At 34.4% G+C, this 25,744-nt stretch overlaps 4 protein-coding genes and 2 pseudogenes across 4 annotated transcripts; 2 read left to right on the forward strand and 4 right to left on the reverse strand.

Annotated features, from left to right (window-relative positions):
* Positions 1-4,204: 4,204 nt before the first annotated feature.
* Positions 4,205-10,014, forward strand: LOC101256461 (TITAN-like protein). The gene is made up of 7 exons (XM_069295997.1): positions 4,205-4,552; positions 4,638-4,764; positions 5,476-5,785; positions 5,891-5,952; positions 8,023-8,068; positions 8,270-8,691; positions 9,724-10,014. Exons 1-7 carry the CDS (start codon positions 4,299-4,301, stop codon positions 9,754-9,756), a joined length of 1,254 nt encoding a protein of 417 aa, XP_069152098.1. The 5' UTR covers positions 4,205-4,298; the 3' UTR covers positions 9,757-10,014.
* Positions 10,015-10,917: 903 nt separating this feature from the next.
* LOC101265714 (uncharacterized) lies at positions 10,918-14,835 on the forward strand. The gene is made up of 4 exons (XM_004235433.5): positions 10,918-11,689; positions 12,948-13,172; positions 13,340-13,723; positions 13,908-14,835. Exons 1-4 carry the CDS (start codon positions 11,099-11,101, stop codon positions 14,382-14,384), a joined length of 1,677 nt encoding a protein of 558 aa, XP_004235481.1. The 5' UTR covers positions 10,918-11,098; the 3' UTR covers positions 14,385-14,835.
* A 600-nt stretch (positions 14,836-15,435) lies between these two features.
* LOC138347692 (uncharacterized) lies at positions 15,436-16,810 on the reverse strand (annotated as a pseudogene).
* On the reverse strand, positions 16,769-18,377 carry LOC109119790 (uncharacterized). The gene is made up of 2 exons (XM_019212725.3): positions 17,191-18,377; positions 16,769-16,937 (listed from the first exon to the last, which is right to left on the reverse strand). Exons 1-2 carry the CDS (start codon positions 17,753-17,755, stop codon positions 16,825-16,827), a joined length of 678 nt encoding a protein of 225 aa, XP_019068270.1. The 5' UTR covers positions 17,756-18,377; the 3' UTR covers positions 16,769-16,824.
* Positions 18,378-18,901: 524 nt separating this feature from the next.
* Positions 18,902-21,285, reverse strand: LOC138347287 (putative receptor-like protein kinase At3g47110; annotated as a pseudogene).
* Positions 21,286-22,588: 1,303 nt separating this feature from the next.
* LOC138347693 (putative F-box protein At1g33530) lies at positions 22,589-24,319 on the reverse strand. Its single transcript, XM_069295998.1, has 2 exons — positions 22,907-24,319; positions 22,589-22,653 (listed from the first exon to the last, which is right to left on the reverse strand). Exons 1-2 carry the CDS (start codon positions 24,159-24,161, stop codon positions 22,589-22,591), a joined length of 1,320 nt encoding a protein of 439 aa, XP_069152099.1. The 5' UTR covers positions 24,162-24,319.
* Positions 24,320-25,744: the final 1,425 nt, after the last annotated feature.

A 25,744-nucleotide genomic window follows, 5' to 3' on the forward strand; every position in this document is an offset into this window, starting at 1 on the left:
TATAAAATTATGAGTGCAAAAAGAAAAGAAAAAGGGGGGCTAGCCCGCTCCAGCCTTCGGCCCTAGGGTTAGGTTGGATTGAATTGAGTATTTTGAAGTCCTTCAGAATGAAGTGTCAACTCGCCCTAGCCCTTCAAATTTCTTGGTCCGCTAAACCTAAATGGGTTTGGATCAACCCTTTTTATAACTCTAAAGTGATATATAAGCAAAATATATTAATATATATTTTATAAATTTTATGGGAAGTGAAATGGTGGTGGTTGGGTGGGGGTGGTAGCGGTATTATGTATTGAAGCGTGAGAGGGTATATTTGATGATTTTGAACAAGCATTTTGAAATTGTATTTCCTATTTTTACTAAGAAAAATTGTTTTCTTCATTTTTAGAGAATTTATTTTTCTAAGATTTTCTTTAAAATAATTGAACATCTAAATTTTAAAAAATTAAAAATAACAGTAGGTGCATTTCTTTCTCCTTTATTCATTATTTACATGACGTGCCAACTCATATTATTAATTTGAGAAAATGTTTGTATGTGAATGAATGGATATATGAAGAAAAAGATATATTTAAAATTTAAGTTTGAAAATGGTATTTGAAAGTTGAGAATTATTAAAATTTTGTGAAAAAATTAAAACAAGCTAGAAAAGTTTGGTACTTTTTTTTCATGTTCAGAGAGGGAAACTGTTTTTACGTCCAAACAATTTTTTGTGCCCGTGAATAAAAGTGATGATTTTCAAATAAAATATAGTTCCAAAAAGAAAAAAATAATATTCAAAAAATTAAAAATTGTACATGAACATACATTTTACTTAACACATTATTTACATTTTTGTGTGAAAAAAAAATATTTTAATTGAAAAAAAGGATATTTTTTCAAGTTTGAATTGAAAAAGAAAAAAAAGAACTAAAAAATATCTATAACTCACAATTATTCCTAAAAATCTCAATTCAAAACGCGTATGTAGCAAAGTCAACAAATCTTTAAAACTTTGTATTTTCTCTATTTTTTATGTCTCATATTAATTGTCTATTTTATTATAAATAATTATATCAAATTACTTATTAATTTATATAATTAAGATAAAATTAATGGAAGTTTTCTCATCTTCACCTTTGCAATTGTTTTTTAAAAAAGTAAAAGAAACAGATTTTACATTCATAAAAGTTTTAAAAAAAGTAAATTATTAAAAAAAATATTTGGTAGCAGCTAATGTCGATGGACATTAAACTGAAATTGATTAATGTCGACTTCCATTTCAGTTGGGCTACATGGTTATTGAAGACAGTGCATTTAGCTACGCTTCGCACAGTTATAAAAAGAATTAAAATAAAATTATATATCAATATCAATAATTAATTGAATAAAAAAAATTGTTAACAACATAATTTTATAGAAGATAAGCTATGAAAAATATTTAGATTAAATATGAAATTTATTAAGAAATCAATATATGTGAACTTCGAAAAGTTAAATATTAAAAATAAAATCCATAGAGAAAAAAGAAAGGTAATAAGAATTGGGTATATTAGAACTACTTAAATGTAAACTTGTGATCAATTTTTTCTTTTTTTATTTGAGATTTTCTTAGTATAATTTATATATAATTATGTAAACTTGAAATTTGATCGTTCTTTTATATTTATTTATAATTTTTTTAATTATATTCTTAGTAATTTTTCGACAATGTGTAACTCAAATTGCTATTAATAGTTAGTATTTATAACTATATAGTTAGCCAACACTATTATAAAATTCATTATCCACAATTACTATTACTTGTCCTCGTCATCATTCAATCATCACATGTTTTAATTATTTTTATTATTGTACAATATTAAATTAATTTAATATTTGTATTAATAACTTTTTAATAATTAAATTTTAAATAAAAAAAAGTTTTTAACAATCTTAATTTGTTAAATTTCATATCTTGTTGTTGTTGTTCTTCTTCTTATTATTATTATTAGAGAAAAAATGGTTAAATGCTCCTCCAATCTATTACCGGATTTCTAACTATACACTTAATTTTACAAGTGTCATATCACCCTTCTGAACTGTTTAAAAGTTTATTTCACTTGACATGTATTTTCTTTTTTAAGAGCTTATACATCAATCTATTCATTTTATGAATTTTCCGAAGTCCAAAAAAAGGAAATTTATTTTTTTGTTTGAGTATAACCCGTTATGAAGTTTTTGTTTTTTATTCTTATTATCGATCTTGAATTAATGGATAATATTTTTCAAATTCAAATAACATTTTTATTAGATTTTATTGAGCAAATTTGTTATCGAATATTGCAAATTAGTCTTGAGTGGATCAAATCTCTAGTTAGATTTGAGCACGATTTATTTTTAAAAAGATCATTTTATAACGATTTATTTTTTAAAAAAATCATTTTGTATCTATGAAGTCTAGACGTTGAAGGATGAATTTTAAGAAGTTATTAGGTTAAAGAACTGAAAAGTAAGGCCCAATTTCATAGAAAGTGAGCCAAACTACGTGAGAAGCTAAAATATGTGCCAAATTTGGTAGCATTTGTTGTCTGAAGTTTGAACTAACATGCGGTGTGATATATAAAACTCGTGTATTCGTTCGTTTGTTTTCAATAAATGTACTTATTTCTTTTATTTTTAATTGTTCTAATTTTCTTTTTTTAAAGTTAATCTATAATAATTTTGCCTACATTTTGTGTTATATTTTTTATTATATTTATATGTAGAAAAATTACAATTTATAATACTTTTCGTATATTTTTAAAATATATAAATATTTTATTTAAAATATTGAATTAATATGATCTAATTTAATTTTAAAAAATAATTAAATTGACTTTTGAAAAACATAACATAATAATTAAAAGCGTTAATGAATCTTAATTATTTAAATTTAAAATCTAGTATAGGCATATTTTTCTTTTGATATACATTGTAATTTGTAATCATTCAAATTTTTATTGAATGCATTTGATTTCCCCCCTTTTAATTATTTAACGAACCTGGATAAATCTAAATAATTAATATTTATAACAAATCACTAGCATTATTAAGACAACATGCATCTAATAATCCAAAGACTACATTTGTTGTTACTTCATCCACTTTCACCACTATTCATCACTTTAGTCACTATTATCAATTTTCACCATTATAATTGCAATTACTATCCTTGATCACAATTACCATCCCCAACAATTACTAGTATCATCATTCATCACAATTGATCATTAATCATCAATTTTCACCATTATCATTGCAATTACTATCCTTGATCACAATTACCATCCCCAACAATTACTAGTATCACCATCCATCACAATTGATCATTAATCGTCATTATTATTAGTCATCATTTATAATCACCATTACTAATCACCTATCACACTGTTTACCTATCATTATCAATAATTAAATATATTGTTGCGATCGTCCTTTATACTTATCAGTCATTAATATCAACTGTCACTTCAACCATCACTATTATCAGTAGCTATAATATATCAATAGTTATGAATGTAGAAATTTCAATTTAATATGTAAAATTGAAAGAAAAAGATATCATTAGTTTATCAATATTATTGAATTAATAATTTTAAAAACAACTCTATTAAACTACCAATTCGAAATGAAATAGTTTGAAAATATTTTTCTTTTAGTTAAGCAAAAATCAAATAGTGAAAGATCACTAACCGATCAATCATATTTGACAATGACTGTCCTATTAGTTGATTATTGATTTTTCTTTTTTAAAAAATCAATAACTAAAGAATTGAATCGATACATATAAAATTAGATCGAACCAATTAACAAATACTTTTATTAATGACCAATATCAACCAACACCATCAATTGTCACTATTAGCTATTACCACATCAATCACCACATATAATTTTTTTAAAACATTTCATCAACATAATATTTGAGTGACTAATATGTTATGTATATTTTTTACTTACATAAAAGTTTTATACATTCAACATTGAAAAAACAAAACGTTTCTTAATTATATAATATTTAAATCTCAATTCAACATATAATATTCATTATTTAGAGCATATATTTAAATTCAAATATCTAAATTTTGATACACATTTTATTATTCAAACGTATATTAAAGTTTTAAATTAATTTTATTTAGTAACAATAATAAATTGGGTCTTAATTACTTTTAAGCCGTACATAAACTAAAAATTGACAATAGAATTGGGCGGGTGCTTTTGCTGATGAATCACCCGAACTGAATTTCAGAGCCCTAAATAACTCTCCGTACAATTTCACTGCGAAGACGAAGAACATCATGAGCAACGATAAACAGTTCGAATTCTGCGTTGTTTGCAAGCTCAATCACAATCAAGGACGCCGTCATAACTTCATCCCTAACCACAAGAAGTCGCTCGCGGCGGTGCTCTCCCGTTTCCAGTCGAAGCTTTCCGATATCCGGTTCTTCCTCAAAAACCCTATCCCTCTGCGCCCTGAGCATGCTTCGCTTAATCGACTTTGGTGTATATTCTGCGATCGTGATATACTTGAACTCGACAGCTTCTACGCTAGGTATGGAATGATTACTTTTCTGCTTGTTTTTCTGATTAGTTAAGTATATGTTTTCGTTTTTAGATTTTATGTTTGTTGGATATAGTGACAATGCGATTAGGCATTTGTCTTGTGCCGATCATATGAAGAAAGTTAAAGGTTTTTTGTGGAAGTATGGTGGTGGAATGGACAAGGTTGATACTCTTCGGATTACAGAGACTGACTTCTCCAAGGTACTGGTAATATATTTCACATTTATTTGTATGCCATGCTATTGTAAATTTATGTTGTTTGGTGTATGCAAGCCGTCTAAATGTCTCTCACTATCACTATCACCATCACCAAGTCTTACAATTAACTACAACAATTTCTGTACCTTTATTTGAAACTAGTTGCCCTCAGCTGAAGTTTTGCTCGGAGTAGGAATGTACTATAAAATTTGAGCTGATAAAATTTATGAGAGTTAGATGACGTTCCTTCATTTACCAATTTCATTAGAGCACTTCATAGTTATTATCTTATTTAAAACTTAAAATGTATTTCTTCATTAGATTATACGTTGCATATATGAGAATTTCTACTGTTCCAGCATTGTCTGTTTGTTCTTCAATGGTAAACCCTTTCTTCCTACACACAGTTTTTTATTTGGCATTTTCTCCCCTCTTGATCGGGAGATCTAGATGTGGATTATCCCTTTCTTTTGTCATTATATCATAGTGATTGGCACTATCAATAAATTTTCTCTGTGGGAGATGTCATCGTCTAGATGAAATTTCTGCATATTTAGAAACAAGAGGTGAATGTTAGCATTTCATGGAGTTGCTGAATTTGATCCTCACATGTCAACTTGAATGTATACATATCATCTTGAACTTTTTATTTTGTTTAAAAGATTGTTTTCCTATCGTTCTGACTCCTGATAAAGTCATTCGTCATGCACACAGTGGGAGAAGAAGTGCAATCTTTCGAAGAAGGGAGCTCTTGATGGAGGATCTCGGGCAATGTCAATTGGACCGTCGAATGATATCCAAAATAAAACTAACTCTGACTATCTAAATTGTTTTGAAAAAGATAATGTTCATGCTCTTAATGTTGATGTTTCAAATAGTGTTGTACCTTTACAAAATTATACGGATGAAAGATCACAGATATTTGAAAACAAAATGCATGGTGTTACAAATGGACCTAATATGCGCAGTACGTCCATGGGCGTACAACTCGGTGAAGATGCTTGTTCCTCCAGTGGCTTATCAAGTTAGTGCCTCATAGTTTTCTCTTTCATATGGTGGTATGATGTTTCCATCATCTCATATTTTGCTCACTGACTGATAATGGTCTCCTGAACTTCTTTTTGCACAGATGCCCAAAAGATCTTGGGGTTTCATGCCGCAGCTTCTCACGAATGTCTTAATGGAGATTCTGTAAGTCTATTCAACAGGCATATTTGCTACTTAATTTTCCTCTTATTTATCTCTGTGTTGTAAGCTCGGATACTAAGATCACTGTGCAATGTGCACTACCAGTAAGACATCCTATCATGCGCCTAGTTCCTTTTCCTATGTCCTTTTTTGCTCAACTTTGACCATCATAGTGGATGCTTTATCATTTTTGTCACACTTTTATCATTATTTGTCCTTTTGTGTTCATCATTTTTCTGAACTGGTGGCACCTCAGACTATTAAGCATTAATTGATGGTGATTTATTTCATTTGCTTTGCTTTGACTTTTTGAGTGGTTTCAAGTTTAGTATCTCTCTTATTTGGTGTGTGATTACTGACTGAATTTGTTGAAAAGAGATAATAGCTTCTAGTTTTGGAAAAGTTGGTCGTAGGACTGGTAAAATGTAGGGAATGTTAATAAACATGTAAGGTTGAGAGTATAGATATCAGAGTTTTGCTATGTCTACATGTGCAAGTAAGCAATATTGGTTAGCCTAAATACTTGATGTATTTATAGCAGTGCTGTCGGATGAAACTTGGTATAACATTCCATGGCTTTCTTTATCTGGGAGAAAGACAATTACAAGAAAAATAAAAGGAACGATAAAAACCAAAACGAAGTAAAAAGGTAGCCTCCCTTTCTCCATTTTTTTGTCTTTGCACTTATGCAGCTAAGCGCGCCAACACGGCAAGCCCTTGTGTTTTTGGCCCACTTCAGCCTTTCAACCATCATATTTGAACGCTGAACATTGAGAACCATGCCACTTCTAGTTATAGAAATGAGTTTCAATCATGATAGGTGTCTCTTTTCTTTTCAATTTTTATGAGAAGTGTTCATACAAACGCGTGATGAGCTTTCTTGCTTACATCTGGTTACCAAAGGAACACATATAGTGTTTGCCGTGACATGATTCCCCCCCTTATGATGAATTTCTGCTTCTTCTCTCTGTGCTTTTGTTCTTCTTACAGTATTTAAAGAATTTGACTGTCTTCTTTTTATCAAGTTGTGACGTATACATTTAAGAGTTCATAAATGTTTGGCTGGCAGGGAGGGTAATAGAGGCAGACCCATGAATTGAAAATGACTAGGGCACCAATATTTTTAATGTAGACATGTAATTCTCTTTCTTTGTACAGAAAAAGTAAACTGTCCTGTAACTACAAAAATGTCACAACAATATGTGGACGAATGCTGAAAGCAGGAATCTATCTGAGTTAAGTGGCACTAAAGGTCATTCTGTGTGCCCCAGATCAACAAGTGCAGCTACTTTCCCTTTGTGGTTCCGGGTGCCAATCATTAATCAAAATATATAAACATTATTTGAGATATACATACACATATTATAATACATTTTTCCCGAGGTTACCAGGGGCCGGTGACCCTCCTACCCTGGGGGTAGATCTGCCTCTGATGGTAACTATCTAGCAAGGTGGCTATAATCATTTGTGCGAAAAGATTGCCGATGCCTGTAGAAATTGAACTTCCACATCTCATATATTTATGGCATGCTAAAAGCTTCCATTTTAATCATGAGAAAATTTGTGTGCCGTCATAATTAATCTCTTGATCTTGCTGGCCTAAGTCAGTCACCGTCAATATATGTAAGTAGTATGTTTGTTCCTTAGGTGCCATTGGCTCAATCCACCCCTTGTATAATGGGCTGCAACGGAGATGCTTTCCAGGGCAAGGCTCTTTTAACAAGCTAAACAAGAACCAATTTAAGAGATCACAAATACATGCCCAAAAAGGAAACAATGTCATTAAGAACTCACAGTTCAACCTTTCCTGTTGCATTGGAAACCTAAAAATCTTTTTACGATCTTTCTGTTGATGGAAAATTAACAATATAACCAATTTGACTCTCATGATGCTAAATGAAACACGGGACAGTTTTAAATTTTTGTGGAAGCATACATGGAAATTATTTGCTAATAGAATAGTATCAGGTGCTACTTTTGCTTCTCAATTGGAATGCGGGATTTGGTTGTCTAAACTTTTTCTGCTTATAAGTTTTTCCTTATCATGTAAATTTCGCCTGTTTGATTTGCTAGGGAACCTCGGATAGGAGAATGTCAAAGGGGATGAAGAGTTCTCTGGGTACTGATTTCTTTACTTTCTGCGTAATTTTATGTTTTGTGCACTTTAGTTGAGACTTTGTTTTAGTAATGTTTCAGAGTAGTAAGTTCATGTTTATGGACGTATAATATGTTTCTGGGTTGGTTATTATGGTGTTTTTTCTGTCTTGTTAGTGTGCTTTTACGTAATCTTACAGTTGAAGAATGGAAATTTCTCCTTCAGGTTCACCAAGCATTACACAGATATCTTTAACATTTCAAGAAGATTCCCTGGGCAATGTTCATTCTGGAGCACCTCCTCCATGGTTCAATGCGGTTGAAAAAAGTCAGCTAGATTTTGTATCAAATCCTGGAAGGAGTGACCCCTTCCCTCCCAATCAGAAGAAGAAGTCGAAACTAAACCCAAACCGGGTTGGTGCTGCTTGGGCAGAGAGAAGAAGAGTTGAACTGGAGTTGGAGAGTAAAGGGGAGCTCGTGACAAACACTTTCGATGTGAACTGGCTCCCAAATTTTGGCAGAGTTTGGCAATCAGGTACTAGGAAGGAATCTAGAAAAGAATTTCAGCTGGAGAATCACAAATCTTCTGAGGTTGAAAGCCAATCCCAGAGTAGGGTGCAGTTACAGCCTTATGTCAGTAAGCGAAAGGTAAGCTACTATATCAGCATATAGTCATTGACTTCAACATGATAAATTCCCCCAACTAGTTCTTTATCATCACCAAGAAACCTCTAGCCTGGTCTTATATACTGAAACTATGTTTACATATGTGAGGCCGTAGCCTGCAACTACGCTTAAGGATTTAATATGCGTATCACTTTATAACATTCATGAGGCGATTAACTCTGCAACTTTGCCTTGCATGGTTTCACAAATTCAGAATCAATTAGCTATCTGCATTTGAGCAATGCCGTGATATATATATATATCTTCTTTCATTTCAAGCTGACTTTTCTGCAGTTACCTTGTTATTCTTTTTATGTGAATGTAAATTTGTTATTAACGTCATAGTAAAACTGTCCTACTTCCCTTTCTGATAAAAAAACTCGACTTCTTCGTTTTATGGGAAGTCCTCATTGGTCCAACAACTTAAGCTAATTCAAGGTAATATTATTTGACTGTTTCTAACTCTTGCTAATAATTTACCAACTGTCACTCCTTAATTTCACAACTCCAATCTATACACAAAGCATTTTTCTTTCAAATTTGACATACTAAGCCATTTAAATATTTTACTTCATTGCACATGTCAAATTAGGTCATATTTTATGATATGAGTGGATCAATATGAAAGTCAAACTCCTTTAGCCCCATCACTTGTGAAACAGTTTGAAAAAAGAAAGCGACGGACAAAGATGTAGTGATAAGGGCTTTCTCAGTTCTATGACTCTCAACCTTTCTCCCAAATAAAATGCCTTCTTAGTTCTATGCTTTTTAGATATCTAAATTCTTCATTGCGAATATTCTGATGGTTGGTTCCCTGAGCGACCATTTATACTGATATACTTTGATGAGACGTCCCTTGTATGTTTATCTCTTTCTGAATAGATGCTTCATCTACTTCATATAGAACAAGTGTTCATTGAAACACGGCTGTATTGTTTCTTCCTTTGTATTACAAGTGTTCTGTTTATGACAGTCGCAAGACTAATGCTTTTGAGTTTTGATTAATCATTGCAGCGCAAAGGTCCTGTTGATGATGAGCTTGACTGACCTGCTCTGTATGGTGACCAAATTATGAAATTCATGTGTACATTCTTCTTGATATACTTTTTGGGTTTCCCGTGTATGAATTGGGGTAACTAGATTATTGTGAAGTTCATGATCAAGTTATTATAACCTGTAGATTGTTGTTATTTTAATTTTTCCTAATGAGATATTGGTTCTTCTCTAGTGGTTCTAGCAAAATTTCGGGCACAATTTGCCAATGTACAATCTGTTTCTTGTTTTAATGCCTTCAATTGGCTCAAAGTTCCACTTGTATCCTCTTCTTTTTTGCTTGAAGGTGCCTCATATCTCTTGCTTACAAATAATTTGCGATGAATGTTGAAGGCGACAGGTTCTCTAATTTTGACAGTTTCCTCTTACTCTATTGAAGACGAACTTCCAGTGCATTATAATATCATGAAGGCCATATGTGATAGGCGTCAAAACTGTGATATCTTGTAGATGTGTTTTTTTTTCCGACTGTGGCCTTGGATCTTAATAGCTGTTCATGCAATTCAAGTTTGCTGCAGAGTCGCCATTGAAACAGTGTGTTTTTTGTGCTATTGTTCTCTTATTGGCTCGTGTATTTAATAATGGGCGAAGCTTAGACAGCTGCGTGGTATTTCAAAGACGGGAACAAAGTTTATCAACCTTTGGAAGTAAATGATATTTTATCGTATGCTCATTAAAAAGAGCCACGATGACTTATTTAATAAGCAAAGCGAAACTGTAGTTACAAGTCGGATTTTATCGAGTAAGGAGTAAATTTTAGCAACAGGACAACAAAAGCTGCAAATAATTATACGTGTGTTAAAATTCTGGTAATTTAAATTAGTTGTTCCCCTTCTTTTGATTTGTAATTTTTTTAAAAATTATTTTATCAAACAATTTTACATGATATAAAAATTATTCTATAACAAATTTGATCAACTTCTAACTCAATCAAAATATTCTTTTATCAAAAAGAATTAAGGAAATAACAATAGTAGAGGAATTAAAGAGAATTTTATTACAATTTTCTAGCAAACAATATTTCCTTAAGAATAAGACACAAATATTTCTACTTTCGAGTCGATAGCTAGAGCGTGTCACGTGAATTATTAGGTAGGATACCACACTGTTTATTAAATTTCAAATTATTTGTGTACGTTTAAAATTAAAAGAAATAAATATCTTCTAAAATTAAATTAAAAGAGAGAAAAATATTCAGAGGTACGGCGTCGCTTAAGTTCCCGCCCAAGTGCTGTTAGAACTCATCGCCACATTGTAACACTACGCAGAAGCTCCACCCTACTCAACCCTCTAAACCCCTAAGCCACTCTTCTCCGCTGTCTTTCAGCGCCGGAAAATGCTTATATCCATAGTAGAAAGATCCTTATTCAGAGATAACGACGGCGGTACTAAAGTCGTCAAACACCGCTTCCTAGGGTTCTTAATCTGGCAAGCACTTCAATCCACCGCCGTCTTCTTCCTCTCCAAAACCCTACTCCTTTCTCTCTTCACTCGAACCCCCTTCAAACCCTCATTTCTTAGTATCTTCACTTTCATAGTTTTCCACTTCTCCCTTCTCATCTTCTCTACTTCCCTTTTCATCATCTCTTCTCCTCGCCCTCAACGCGCTGCTTCCCCTCTAAATCTTCTGCTCGGTACTGCTCGGCTGATACTTGTTCCCATTTCTAACTCTCAGCCGCTGCTGTCCCCTGATTTTCGGCTCCGGGCGAGGGCTTCCATTAGTTTCGTGCTGTTTGTGGCGGTGGCTGCTGTTTCAGCTTCTCTGTCTGTGATTACCCTCTGTTTGAGCTGTAATGCTTTCGATCAATTGAAACAGAGACGGCTGGTTATTGGAAAATTAGGGTTTTGGGGTTTGCAGATCGGATTGATATATGGAGTGCATTATGTATATAACAAGCGGTGGGTTTTGCAGTTCCCGATCATCCAGGTATAAAAGTGGTTTCTTCACATCTATTTTAGTATGTTATTGCATAATGCTAGACTTGTATAGAAATTGTCATGAATTATGATATTCGTTGTGCTTTTTCCAAAGGTTTCTCAACTGATTGATTTCAACAGTTTTATCCTTTTAATCCCAAATCAGTTGTAATGAACTCACTATGTAATTAACAAGTTAACCACTCAATTCGATTATAATTTACCCCCAATCCAATGACAATTTGACTCTGTTTCACGAACTACAGCTCAATTTAATAATAGAATGGGAAAATACAAATTTATGACAACTACGAAAGCCAGTTGAAATCAAAATGGCCCAGCACCAACTCCCAGTTATCAGCTCATCACCAACATACCTCAAATGGGATTGGAAATGCACATCTTTCAGTAGGATCAATAGCTCGAATAGCTCATTCATTTAGGGATATAACAATTTGATAAATTGGTAACTACGAAAGAATCTTAGAGCAAGCTAGAGAGAGAGAGAAGAGAAGTCAGAGTGAGAAGAACACGGGCCAGCAATGAGGAAATACCAGATTTTTACATGTTCTCACACTGGATTTTTGATGTATTTATAGTTCATCCCTTATGCGATCCTTGCCCTTCAGTCCCTTTAATCTGAGCCATTCACCTGTTTTAACCTCCTTTTGAATAATGTCCAATTTTTGTATTTGTTTCATGTATAGACTCATCGTGTGAATTGGGGCATTGATTCAAGAGAAAGCTAAATCTTTGCATTCTCTACTGTAACAGTATTCCTGCTGCTTCATGTATAAAAACTCAAGCAGAATTATTTATTTCGATTATTTGTTGTGGAAATGTGTAGCAATATTATTTTATCATGTGATGGCAGTCCTTCATAATTATGATATTCATGATAAGTTTAAACAATAACTATTTATAGTGGGTCTATCAGGAACAACCTCTATATCTGAACGAGGTAGGGTTAAGGTTTGCGTACTCTCTATCCTCCCTAGACTTCACTTGTGAGTTGTAGGATTATATTAGCTATGTTGTTGATTTAAACAACTAGTCGCCCAATTGTCTATGCTTACTGGAACAGTTAGATGAGATTTTTAACTCCATATGTGAGTTCTCTCACTGCTATGATTATAGCAATTTGATTTTTCTTTGATTACTCCCACTCTTATTAGATATGTGTTCCGTCATGTAAATTATAGTTTGATGTGGTGACTATTGGTATCTTTTCGTTAGTCAGAGACTGACACACAGTTCCATGTCAACAGCGTCCTCCTTTTTTCAGTTTTAAGATGGGGCTACCTTTAGCTGTTGGGAAAGCTTTAAAGCTTTCTGCTGCTGGTTATGTGCTTTCAGCTATCCTTTCATTTGTTCTACCTTATGAGTTTAAGGGTCAACTTCCAGTAGGAAACTTCATCACTGAGCAGATTCTCTTCTATATTGGAAGTTTTGTGGTGATTCTCTGCTGGGAATTATGTCATCATTTACATCAGGTCGGTCTCTCTCCTTCTTACTCTCCCCTTTCACTATATCTCATCAAACACACACGCACACCAGGTTAGGCTCCCAATTAGCTGTATATCTTCAAGTTGGTTATTTTTTTCTATATCATCCGGAAATAAGCATAAATAGCAAAACTTATGTTACTTTGATTATTTAGGTGTTACACACAAAACGGTCTGTCTTTGCCCCTCCAAAAGGTTCTGCAGCTGCTGAAACAAATCCAAGTGAACCGCTTCTGGCCGCATTGGAGGAGAGCACACCAGAATCTCTTTTGCAGTATCTTGCATACCTTGACCTTTGTATGGTATCCGAAGGTAATGTTGATCCTTGGCGCCGAGCTGCCTTCTTTGAGGAAAGTGGTGAAACTTACAAAAGAGTCATTTCTGTGTGCTTGACTCCTGTTGAACAATTCACAAGAAATGTGAGTGAGGTTTTGGAAAGCTCTCCAGTTGGTAACTCCTTGCAACTTTCTCACCAGTTGCGTTCTCCAAATGAACAGCTTGCCGATTCAAAGGTTTATGAATCATTTGATGACTTTCAGGTAAATCACTAATTTTACATGAATTGAATGTCCTTAAATACTGTGCCTTTTTCTCTGTGGTAACTTTTTATTCTTAATTTATGAGTTAAATTTCTTTGGTTTTACTGTCATTCGCGTATCCTGAACTGATAGTATAATACTTATTTTAAATGAGATGCTAAATACAGTCTTAAACTGCACGCAGCTACTAGCTTGGTGTGCTCGCATTGTGGCTTCACTGAGTGTGCATTCACACAAGGAGGACAGATTTGGTGTTGCTCAACTCTCAGGGAGCAATGCTGCTGTTATTTCAACATTGCTATCGAGTTTATTAGCTGTTGAAACTTTGATGGGCAAGAAAACCAACTTACAATCGTCAAATACTTTAATGGATCCTGCTGGTATTAAGTGGGCTACATTAAACCCAGGAAGGAGAGATTCGGCAGCAGGCATGGCAGGAAGAAGAAAAGGAGCCCCTTTTTATGCAAAAGCTTATTCAATGGCTGATATCCTGAAGACTTCCATCTATGGTATTGTCTCTGCTTTCTACGATGAGATGTCACATAGTGCCAAGGAGGGACTGCTTGAGAAAGATTGGATCATCAGTAGTAAGCCACTGTATGGAACTCGTGAGCTCCTTTCACAGAAACTGCGACTGTTCCTGGACTTCCAAGCTAGCTAGGGCATGTTGCACTACATGGAGGTTGATTTTGAAGCGGCTGTGCTTGTGTTTTGACGGAGAATGCTTAAGAAGTTCGATAGCTCATTCCTGGTGTGAAAAATGGTGCCAGAAAAAAAAAGGTTCTAATATATACCAGGTCCGTCTGGTGGATGATGTCTGGCATTGGTATTCAGATCTCAACAATTCCCTCTCTTTTTTTTAACCGGTGGGTAAAATAGTGGGTGGTGGGTTAAATTCACGATTGTCATCTTTGTGCATTAATGGAGGGATGTTTTAGGTTTGAATGTTTTTCTTTGGTATCAGACACACACACATCTGCAGACTGCAAGGCTGCAACTTGCTAGTGTGCGTATCTTTGGAATATTTGGTAACGTTAAGACAAATCTGTAAGCATAAGAATTTTGTTGAAGAGATATGTGCATCTAATGCAAAGGTGAAATTGATATGCTCATGAGCTTTTTGTTGTTGATCACTGAATGTGCAAGTTAAACACATCAGTGTTGTGTGCTCATCACAACTTTTGATTTCAACACTCGGAGTGAATTCTCCCATTTTTTCCATTTACATTCACAAATATTTAAGGAGAACTCCTCACAAGTATGCAGTTACATTCTTGCTGCACTTTTTTACGGCGAAGAAGCACAGAATTACAATTACTCAATCCACCTTCAGGCATACTTGGCTTTCTATAATTTTTAAAACAGTTTGATGCCATCTTCTCTCAATTGTGCAATTGAGTGCATATAAAGTCTCTCTCAGCCTAGCTCACTGGAAAATTCTATCATGACTTTTTAGGAGATCATAAGGCAGGATATATCTAATGATGACGGTGACGGTGTTCTTAAAAGTTTGCAACTTTCCACATTTTATACGCACGTACGAATTATTCTTATCCCAAATTTGGGGCATCATTACATGTTAAAGTGAAGAATAAAAGGTTCAATCAAATTTTGAATGTAAGATTTTCGCCAAACAAAGAAGGCACACAATATCTCTATGTTATAAACATAATTTTGAAAGGACTTAAGTCTCATTTAACACTTCACAAGAACTAAAATACAAAGGTACCTTTGATAATAAATCTTCTGATGTCATACAAACTTGCAGCAATATATGCCTGATGAGCAGCTGTTACATTATAGGAGGGCACAAGCCACTGCAGCATTTTTGTACCCCTTGATCTTAGCATCATACTCATATACATCATGACACTGGGGCGAGTTACTTGGTGCCGATCCATACTGGAAAGCCAATAACAATGCCGTCCAGACCAGAAATGAAGTTGTCCAAAATTTGGGAAACCGTCCAACGGCTGCTTGCACTGTCATATGTGCCAATGACTATGTACATTCTGAAAATGCATACAAGGGTAAGCAAACCTTTACGCCCTCCCTAGCGTCATATCCCTACTATTCAAAACTTTACACTAGCTGATAACATAATGATCAATAAACTCAGGACGGTCTATGAGTATGGCTCTCTTCTTTCTTTATATCAAAACCTAGAAACCTACCATCACTTCTGAGCCAATACAGAGAATATTCTCAGTTGAATTTCACGCCACATGCCAGATTGCTCATCATCTGATGAAAGTAGGTGAAATTTGTAGAACAAGCAGGAATTTTTAACCAGCTTACTAATGGTTACTAATTTGTATTTGATCTGAATTCGGGTAATCAACGGCTAGACCTATTTTTTCAATCGTAGACTTCGGGAAAGGTGTGCGCTCCAGTTATGGGACTGAAAACACAACAACACCTACTAGGTGGCATAGTTAGTAAAAGTCGAAGAGAATCAGACCATTACATAAGGCCAAAATCTCAGTGTCATAGGATGAATTCGTCACAAATCGAGTGATCGGGGCTTAAGGAGATTTTGTGGAATTTACTGAATAATCTTTCATCATAGTTTGAATTATGTAAAAGTGTCTTATGATATGTTGGAACAAAATTTGGGCAAATTCTAGATGAGAAATCATATGATTAAATTTTTTTCAACAGAAGTTTACATTGAACATCAACAAACTTCAAAAACTCTCTTCTTCTCGGAATCAAAGTTAAAACTGTAAAAAACGTGCTTATGCAGGTTCAAATTACAAATATTTTTAGTATTATTGATTTGCTATTTCATGTTCGAACGGTAAGTTATGGTGCAATGCCTGGAGTTCAGACAAGGGTGAGTGATGATTACTATCCAAAATATGTAGCGAAGGCATACATTGTAATTTTTTCTGAAGACTATTAATGATGAATGCATGCAAGTTGCAGTGGATTTGTAGTATGTGCTAATTGATAGGTAAGTCGTTATGTATTACAATTGATCCATTCTTCCTATTTACATAATTTCCATTTCTTTTCTACAATGGAAGTTATTTTAAAATCATTTTGCTTATTGTCAGGCAAATTTTGAATGGCGGATTGCACCATACATAACTATGCTCTCAATCTTCTTCTCCTCCCCCTCCTCCTTCTTCTTCATCTTCGTCTTCAGAGTCATCATAAAATTCCTCGTCATCATCATTTTGTAGTACTGGTAATACTTCCACTGGAATATCTGGACAAAGTTATATACAAAATTTGAGATGAATTAGAAAAAATCATTTAAACTTGTCTTAAGTTTAAAATCAGACCTACAAGTTACTAAACACCACTATAGTCAATCAAAGAAGGCACACGATATCTCTATGAAAATGTCCTTTGACTTAGTTGACATGTTTTAAAGATAAATTTGAAAGGTATTGTTAATCCTGACGTTTAATCTTGTTTAGGACATTACAAGAACTATGATAACGGAAACTAACTGGTACCTTCAATGATAAATCCGTTGATCCCATTCAAAATTGTAGCAATGTATGTTTGCTCATCATCCGTTGCATCATTGTAGGGTGTGTTGTGGACAGAAGCTAACGTTGGATGAAAACAGAACGCGTGAGGATTAATCATAGGCACCACTGCAACAGTTTCGTACCCATTCGTATTAGGATTACACTCGTATAGATGATAATGCCATGTCTGGAGACCTCGTACCAGAAAAGACACTTGCTTGCTGTCAATCCATACTGGACATCCCCTAAAATAGCCATCCTGATCTACAATGAAGTTGTCCAAAGTGCGGAAAATTGTCCAAATTTTGTTTGCACTGCCAAAAGTAGCAATGATTGTACGAGTTCTGAAAATGCATACAAGGGTGAGTATATCTTGCGCAATCCCTAACCATTTATCCTGACCAGAGAGAATTCTACCATAATCGAGATTAAGAAACTCAGGACGATGAATTAGTGTAGCCTCATCTCTCTTCGTATCAAAAGCCAGAACACTCCCATTATTTGCTGACCCAATACAGAGAATCCTCCCAATAAACATGTGGACCATTAGGAAGTGCAGGTAGGAAAGAAATGGTCCTCACTTGGATTTCACGCCACACACCAGGTTGCTCTGATGAAAGTACGCAAAACTTGTAGAACTGGTTGGAATTCTCCTCCAACTTATAAACGGCTTACCAATTTGTATCGATCTGCATTGGGATACTCAACCGCTAGGCCTACATCTTCTATATTATTTGGAGATGAATTAGGCTATGTTACCAATTGGTGCTCTCCAGTCACGGGATTGAAAACACAGTAACACCTAATATTTTCAAATTCAATGAGAATGAGACCATTACATGAGACCATAAGCTCAATATCATCAGGTAAAATCGACTCAATTTGAGTGATTGGGTTAAAGGAGATTTTGTAGAATTGTAAACGATCTAGCCCATTATATACTGTATAGATGAGTGAGGTTGCAGAGTTTTTATAACGGTTGAACAAAATTCTGGCAAATTGAACATCATGAGAAACCATATCACTAACGTTCTTCGATAGAAGTTTATTTTGAACAATTTCCTTCAAGGGCAAGAGGGCGATAACATCCCTAAGGACATCGAAGCCACGTCTATCATCATTGGTCATAATTTCTACCTTCTTCTTCTCCTCCTCTAATGTTTGTTACGTTGGAATTTTAGTCACTCCTATTTATAACCAACTTTAACGGTTACTTTTAAACGAAAAAAAGGTGTCGTTTCATCCTTTTATGAAAAGGATAAGTCGTTTCAGTTTCCATTTTGAATCCAACTTAACTGCTACTGTGAACGAGAATATTTCTGTTACTTCCGGGGTGAAATTATTAAAATTAAAATTAAAATTCAATTAACAACAGAACTTTGATTAAATTGATAAGAGAAAATTAATATTAGATGAATGTTGAACTATTGTAGTTGAATTTAATGGTATGCATACTATTATTAATCAAATAGTTGTATTTTCACGATCCCTGCAACCGAACAACAAGCTGTTCGGACGATATTTATTAAGCGGAATTCAGATATCTATAAACCGAATGCCCTTAATGTCTGGGTGAAGAAGAAAACAGATTTTTACTGTAATTGGGCACGAGTTCTAAAGTGAATCATATTTCAGGTTCAAATTATCGTATGATTTTTCTGTTGGCAGTTACCTCAGGGCATACTAATATAACTCGACATTAGATTTTTATTTATCGCCTTGTTATCAATAGAATCATATTTGGGGAGAGTAGTTAATCTTTGATTACAAACACTTTTAGTATTGTCGCGTTTATTGATTTACTAATTCAAACCTCAAAAAGTTTGTGTTTACCTTCTAGTGGTTTATCATCCGATTCTTTAATCTCTAATATTGAAGTTAAGAGCTGATGTCTGATGTTCCTAAACTAAATCGATCAAGTATCAATAAATCAGATACTACCTTACTTCTTCTGCATGATAAAAATGTTACAATGACTTCAAGTTTACGTTAAATCGAATGCTTCCCAAATAGATAGAATAGTAAATATTCCGGTAGCAGGAACCAGATTGTTAAATGATAAGTTCAAGCAAAGTAACAAAGTAAGATTTGCAACAAAGTGGGGGATTGTTCCTGATAGATTATTCAGAGAAAGATCATTGAATTGGAGATCCGGCAAATCTTTTAAATTGGGAATGGTCCCTTGAAGGGAGTTTCCCTTCAAATAGATCTCCCCCAAGGCCAAGCATTTTTCAATAGTTTGTGGAATCATCCCCCAAAAATTGTTAAGAGAAAAATCAAGATAAGTAAGATGACTCCAGTTACCAATATGACGGGTAATGGACCACTCAAAGAGTTGTAAGAAGCATAAATATCTGTAAGTTCCTGTCAGGTTGTTTTCAGAAATACCCAATTATAGCAGTTGGCTACAGTTTCCTAATGTTGAAGGTATGTTACCCTCTAACCTGTTAAGTCCAAAATAAAGACAGACGAGTTCAGTGAGGTTTCCTATTGAAGAAGGGATGACCCCTATCAAGAGATTGTTACCAAAGTTGTGACCTCCCAAGTTTGTCAGTCTTCTAATAGAATCTGGAATGCTACCAGTAAGAATGTTGTTACTCATCTCGAGTAGATTCAAATTCACCAGGTTTGAGATCTATGCTTCCACTAATTCTGTTTCCGTAGAAGAGTAGGCTTTGAAACTGACTAGAAAAGGTTGACTGTTGAATGAGGTAATGTAGCTACAAACTGGTTGTCTCCAAAATGGAGCATTTGTAGTCTGCTGCAGTTGGTAAGAGAATTGACAAAGTCAAGGTCTTCATTCTTACCGTATCCAAGATGGTTACTCCCAATATTGAGCCACAACAAATTCCGCAAGTTACCAAAACCCTTAGGTATATTTCCAGTGAATTTGTTTGCAGGAAAATCAAGTTGTAGCAATTTTGAAGCATTGGCCAAAGAGGATGGTATGGAGCCATTGAATTGACAGTTTCCCAAGTAAAGTCTTCATAGATTAGGGAAGTAGTGGCCTAAATCGGATCTGAGATTACCAGAAAAGTTGTTGAAAGAAAGTGCTACTAATTCCAGGGATGACAAATTGTACAACGAAGGAGGGAACTCCCCGGAGAAGCTATGTACTGACAATCCAAGCAGTCTCAACTTGGTCGATTGAGCTAAAGAAGCTGACACTTCTCCCTCTAGACTGTTGTACGATAAATAAAACTCTTCTAAAGATGTAAGATTTCCAATAGACACTGGAAAGATTCCTGTCAGGTTGTTATTTTTGAGATACAATCTCACTAACTTTGTTAAAAATCCAACTTGATAAGGAATCTGTCCCACAAGAGTGTTGTGGTCGAGCACAAGGCTCTTGAGGTTAACACAATGAGATAGATTAATTGGAATTTCCCCTGTTAGATAGTTAAAACTCAAATTCAGGTTTTGAAGCCTTGACAGTCTGTTGAGTTGTTGAGGAATTTAGTCATGGAATGAATTTTCTGCCAGGTCAAGAGAATTGAGCAAAGAAAGATTCCCGAGATGAGATGAGATTGTACCTGCCAGACTCAGCCCTTTTAGATTCAAGCTGACGACTCTTTCCTGTGTCAGACCACATTTTACTCCAGTCCACCGATAGAAATGAACAGATTGGTTCCAAGAAGTGAAAACTCTTGATGGATCCTCAGTTATTTTGGACGTGAATCCAAGTAAGGCTAGTTTGTCAGTTTCATTTCCAAGTATAGTAGCTTCTGTAGCATATTTGAGAGTAGATGAGAATAGAAACACGAGAAACACGGCATGGGTTGCCAGTAAGGTGTGGGAATTAAAACTCATTGGGAAAATTTCCATTCTGGAAAATGTCAAGGAGCAAGAGATGACGCCTCTCACAAATGTTGTTTTTGGTATTGGACAATCACTACGTGGTATAGGACACACAATTATAAAATAAGCTGCCAATGACATATCAACAGTAAAATATTTTGACTCTGAGTTTGGTGCTATCTTTAAAATATGCATTAAAAAATTATCCAGTTCTTGAAGTTGAATTTTAAAAGTCACGACTCTCCGGTGCTTGCAAGGTAAGTGTTGATGACTTTTTCTGATGTTAACTCTATGGAAAATGCATGAGTTTAATTGGACTACTGAAGGATAAAAAGCAGAAATTGCTTTTCAGTTTGGTTTCATGGGTGCGATGAAAGTATATCAAGCTAAGTATGCCTGAAGGTATATTGAGTAACTGTAATTCTTTTGATTTTTGATCATAGAGAAGTGATCTAAGAATTCAACTACTAAAAAAATTTGGAACAAAATAAAAACAGCACATATAACGATGCTTGATTGACAAAGCAAATTTTGAATGGCAAATTTGCCAAACATCTTCCCCTGTTGCTGTTTCTGTTCATGCCAGAGAAGGAGATACATGAGAAGAGTAGCTTGACCACACTTCAGAGAATGAATATAATAATAGATGTGGGTATGCGCTTCATTATCTTAACTATGAGTGTCGAACACGCATGATTCACTGTGATATAAAATCACAGAACATTCTTCTTAATTGGTCAACTTAGTAACGCATAAGCAGAATATATGATGGTAGGACAGAAAAACAGTACCACTGTTGTATATTTAATAATAACGAACAGCCAGAATATTAATTTGATGGAAGAATAGGGAATTATTCTCCTGTCATATACATATTTATTAATCCCTCCATGTTTAGAACAGATGTAATCATAGTTACATTCTAATACTTCCTTGAAGATTAGGCACTCCTCAATCAAAGCCGTAAATAGTGACATTCACTAACCTTTTTCTACCCCTGTAGTGCTTGAACTGACTTTCAAAAAAATTACACTTAGATGTCAGGAAATTATATACACTGGCTATCTTCTATTTTCATGGTTTTCTAAGCCAATAAAGAGCATCACACCAATAAGCAGGCGGATTACAAAAGGATAAAAAATAGAAATTAGTTGTCAGTTGGATTTCATCGCTGTGATGAAAGTATATCCAGCTAAATAATCCTGAAGTTTTATTCACTCTGTGGTTTTTGACCATAAAAAGAATGCAACTAAGGTAAATCCAATCCTGTTCAAAAAAATTTGAAACAAAATATAAAAACAGCACATATGACGATGCTTGATTGACAAAACAAATTTTGAATGGAAGATACGCCAAACATATTCCTGGTAATGCTAAAATCTTTCATTTTTAGGAGTTCATCACTTCAAATGTGCAGCAGTTGCAAAAAAAGAAAAGAAGTTTTCGTTCAAAATGCATATAGAAAATCACGTCTATTACAATATGTAACTATGCCCTCAATCTCCCAGAAATGACTGGCTAAGTCATGTTTAATAGAAACTAATCATGATTGAAGATAGTGAAGGGTAGAAAGCCAAGTCTATTACAATGTTTCTTCTTCTTCTCCTCCTCCTCCTCCTCCTCCTCCAACTTCTTCTTCTGATGTATCTGGACAAAGTTATACACAAAATTTTAAAAGAATTAGAAACAATTTAAACTTGTTTAAAGTAAAAAAGGAGACCAAGAATTTATAAAATGCCACCGAAGTCAAACAAAGAAAGCAGACAATATATCTATGAAAATATCAATTTGGTTCAATTGAGTTGTTTAAAACATAAATTTGAAAGGAATTGCTATCCTGACCTTAAGCAGCATTTAGGAGATTGCAAGAACTAAAATACAAAATTGAACTCAAACTAAGTGGTACCTTTGAGAATAAATCTTCTGATGTCATCCAACCTTCCTGCAATAGACATCTCCTGAGCAATGGTTACATTATTGGAGGGCGTCTTATGGACACAAGCTAATGTTGGATGGAAGCAATACATGGGATAATCAACTTTGTCCAGGACTGCAACATTTTTGTACCCATTGATGTTGGTATCATACTCATAGAGATCATGATACTGTGTTGGGGGACGTTGTACCAGAAAAGACATTTTTTTGCTGTCGATCCAAACTGGAAAGCCGATAATATCGCCATCCGGACTTAAAACAAAGTTGTCCAAAGTGTGGGAATACCCCCAACGGCTGCTTGTTCTGTCAAAAGTCCCAATGACTATGTGCTTTCTGAAAATGCATACAAGGGTAAGTAAACCTTGCGCCCTCCCTAGCCATATATCATTACCACTCATTTCCCTACTAGTCAAAATTTTCCCATAGCTAATATCATAATGATCAATAAAGTCCAGACGGTCGATGAGTACAACCTCTTCATTCTTTGTATCAAGGGCTAGGACACTACCGTCACTTCTAAGAAAATACAAAGAATTGTGCCAATGAACAGGTGGACTACCGTACGGTAAGGATATGAAAGTATTGGTTCTCAATTGGATTTCACGCCACAAGTCAGATCGCTCTGATGAAAGCAAGTGAAATTTGTAGAACAAGTTGGAATTTTCCACAAGGTTACTTATGGATACCAATTTGTATTGATTTGAAGTAAGGTAATCAACCGCTAGGCCTATCTTTTTTAACTCATGTCTAGGAGAATTCGGATATGGAATAAGCTGATGCTCTCCAGTTAGGGGATTGAATACGCAGTAACACCTAATTCTCTCAAACTCAAGGAGAAGCAAACCATCACATGAAGCCAAAATCTCTATGCCATAACATAGCGTTGTCACAGATTGAGTGATAGGGTTTAGTGAGATCTTTGGGAATTCTCTCAGCATTCTCCCATCATGAATTAAATAGATGAGTTGTGAAGAAGTGACTTTTTGACGGTGGAATAACGTTTTTGAAAATTCAGGATGAGATATCATACCTTTAAAATTCTTGGATAGAATTTTACATTGAAAAACAAACCTCAAAGGTAAGCGGGAGATAATCTCCATCACCATAGCATCCGGCATTTCAATACTCTCTGATAGACTATTGTGTTCCTCTGCTCTGTTGCCGTTTCTCATGCTTTTAGTTCTTTCTATTCCCTTTTTCGAGTCTATTAAGAAAGACATAAAATGTTTTACCCTAAAACAAGTTGTTAAATAGTATAAAATTTTATTAGGGAAATCTATGAAGCGATTCGGCAGATCTGCTGAACAATCAATGAAACTAGATATATATGTGGACTTATATTAATTCATTCACATTAAGAAACAATCAATGATATATGTTGTTCAAATTAATTATATCCTGCTTAAGAGTATAAGTGTGTTTAATCAATTTGTGAATTTGGTTTATGTATGGATATGACACTTCAAGTCCATATAAGCAAACTATTAGTTCATTCTCCAAAAAATGTGGAACTGTAACACTCGCCTTCACACGCCAAGCCCAAGCCCAAGCCCAAGCTCAAGCCCAATAATAGTATGTATGAGAAGTCCAAATAGATATAACTCTTATATTATGTAAAGATATGAAACTGCAACACCAAAAACTAGCTCCTGATGGGGAGGATTATTACTTTAGTCCATACAAGGTTTGTCCTCATTTGAGCTCCCGCTCCACGTTGGGTTGAGTGTGAAACAGGGCGTTAGAGTGGGTTAGAGTCCCACGGTAATTGGGGAACAAAATGGTTTGCTTATATGGATTTGAATAATCTTCCTCTTGTGATCTAGATTTTGAGGTTAAGTTAGCTGACTCAAGTACCATATCTTTACATGGTATGAGAGTCAAGTTCATCCCCATTTGGGCTCCCATTTGAGGGTGGTTGATGTGTTAGAGTAAGAGCCCCACATTAGTTGGGGATTGGACTTGTGGTTGTTTATATGATTTGGACAATCCTCTCTTCATGTGCTAGCTTTTGGGTTGAGTTAGATTGATATGCTATATATATATCTTTACATTTTATATACTCTGTATAAAAACACTTATAAAACCAATTTGATACATTTCTGATGTACCATACATATATTTCATCAGGTCACTAGTACAAATAAAGGACTTAGCAGTATTAGTACAATTGTTACTATAATATATTTAGTAACAATAATAAATATGAGTATCTACAACCAACACTTTTATATAAATGTCGCTAAAGGCTTTAACGATGTTGGATGCAATAACGTTAACCCAATTACCGCTAAATGTTTATTGGGAGCCTGAAGCGAGAGATTTGGGAAAGGAGACCACATTGAAGAAAGGCCTAACTTGAAACTTTGTATTGTATCACTATTGTCGTTAAAAGGAAATGTTATTGCCACTAAATATATCGTAGTAACTTGAACTACTCCGCTAGACCTGCTAAGGACCTGGCTTTCTTTTATATTTTGTCAATCATCAAAACATAATTTCAACTCAGGTCAACTCAACACAAGTACTTTTGGTTCTATATGGAGAAAAAAAGGTCATATATAAATAATCCGACTTACACAGATAATGTTGTAATTTCTTTTATTTACTTCCTGTACAAAGTAATCCCTCAAGTTTGCTATTTAGGATATAGATATATGAGTGTAATAGGAAAGATGGTAAAAGGGAAATGCATTTTTTAAAAATCAACAAGGAGAAATATAAGAAAATATTGATAGTAATAATCTTCTGACAATCAGATGATGTCATATCATATTATATCATCATATTATATATATTAGAGATT

This window comes from Solanum lycopersicum, chromosome 3 (assembly GCF_036512215.1).
Source record: "Solanum lycopersicum chromosome 3, SLM_r2.1".
NCBI lineage: Eukaryota > Viridiplantae > Streptophyta > Magnoliopsida > Solanales > Solanaceae > Solanum > Solanum lycopersicum.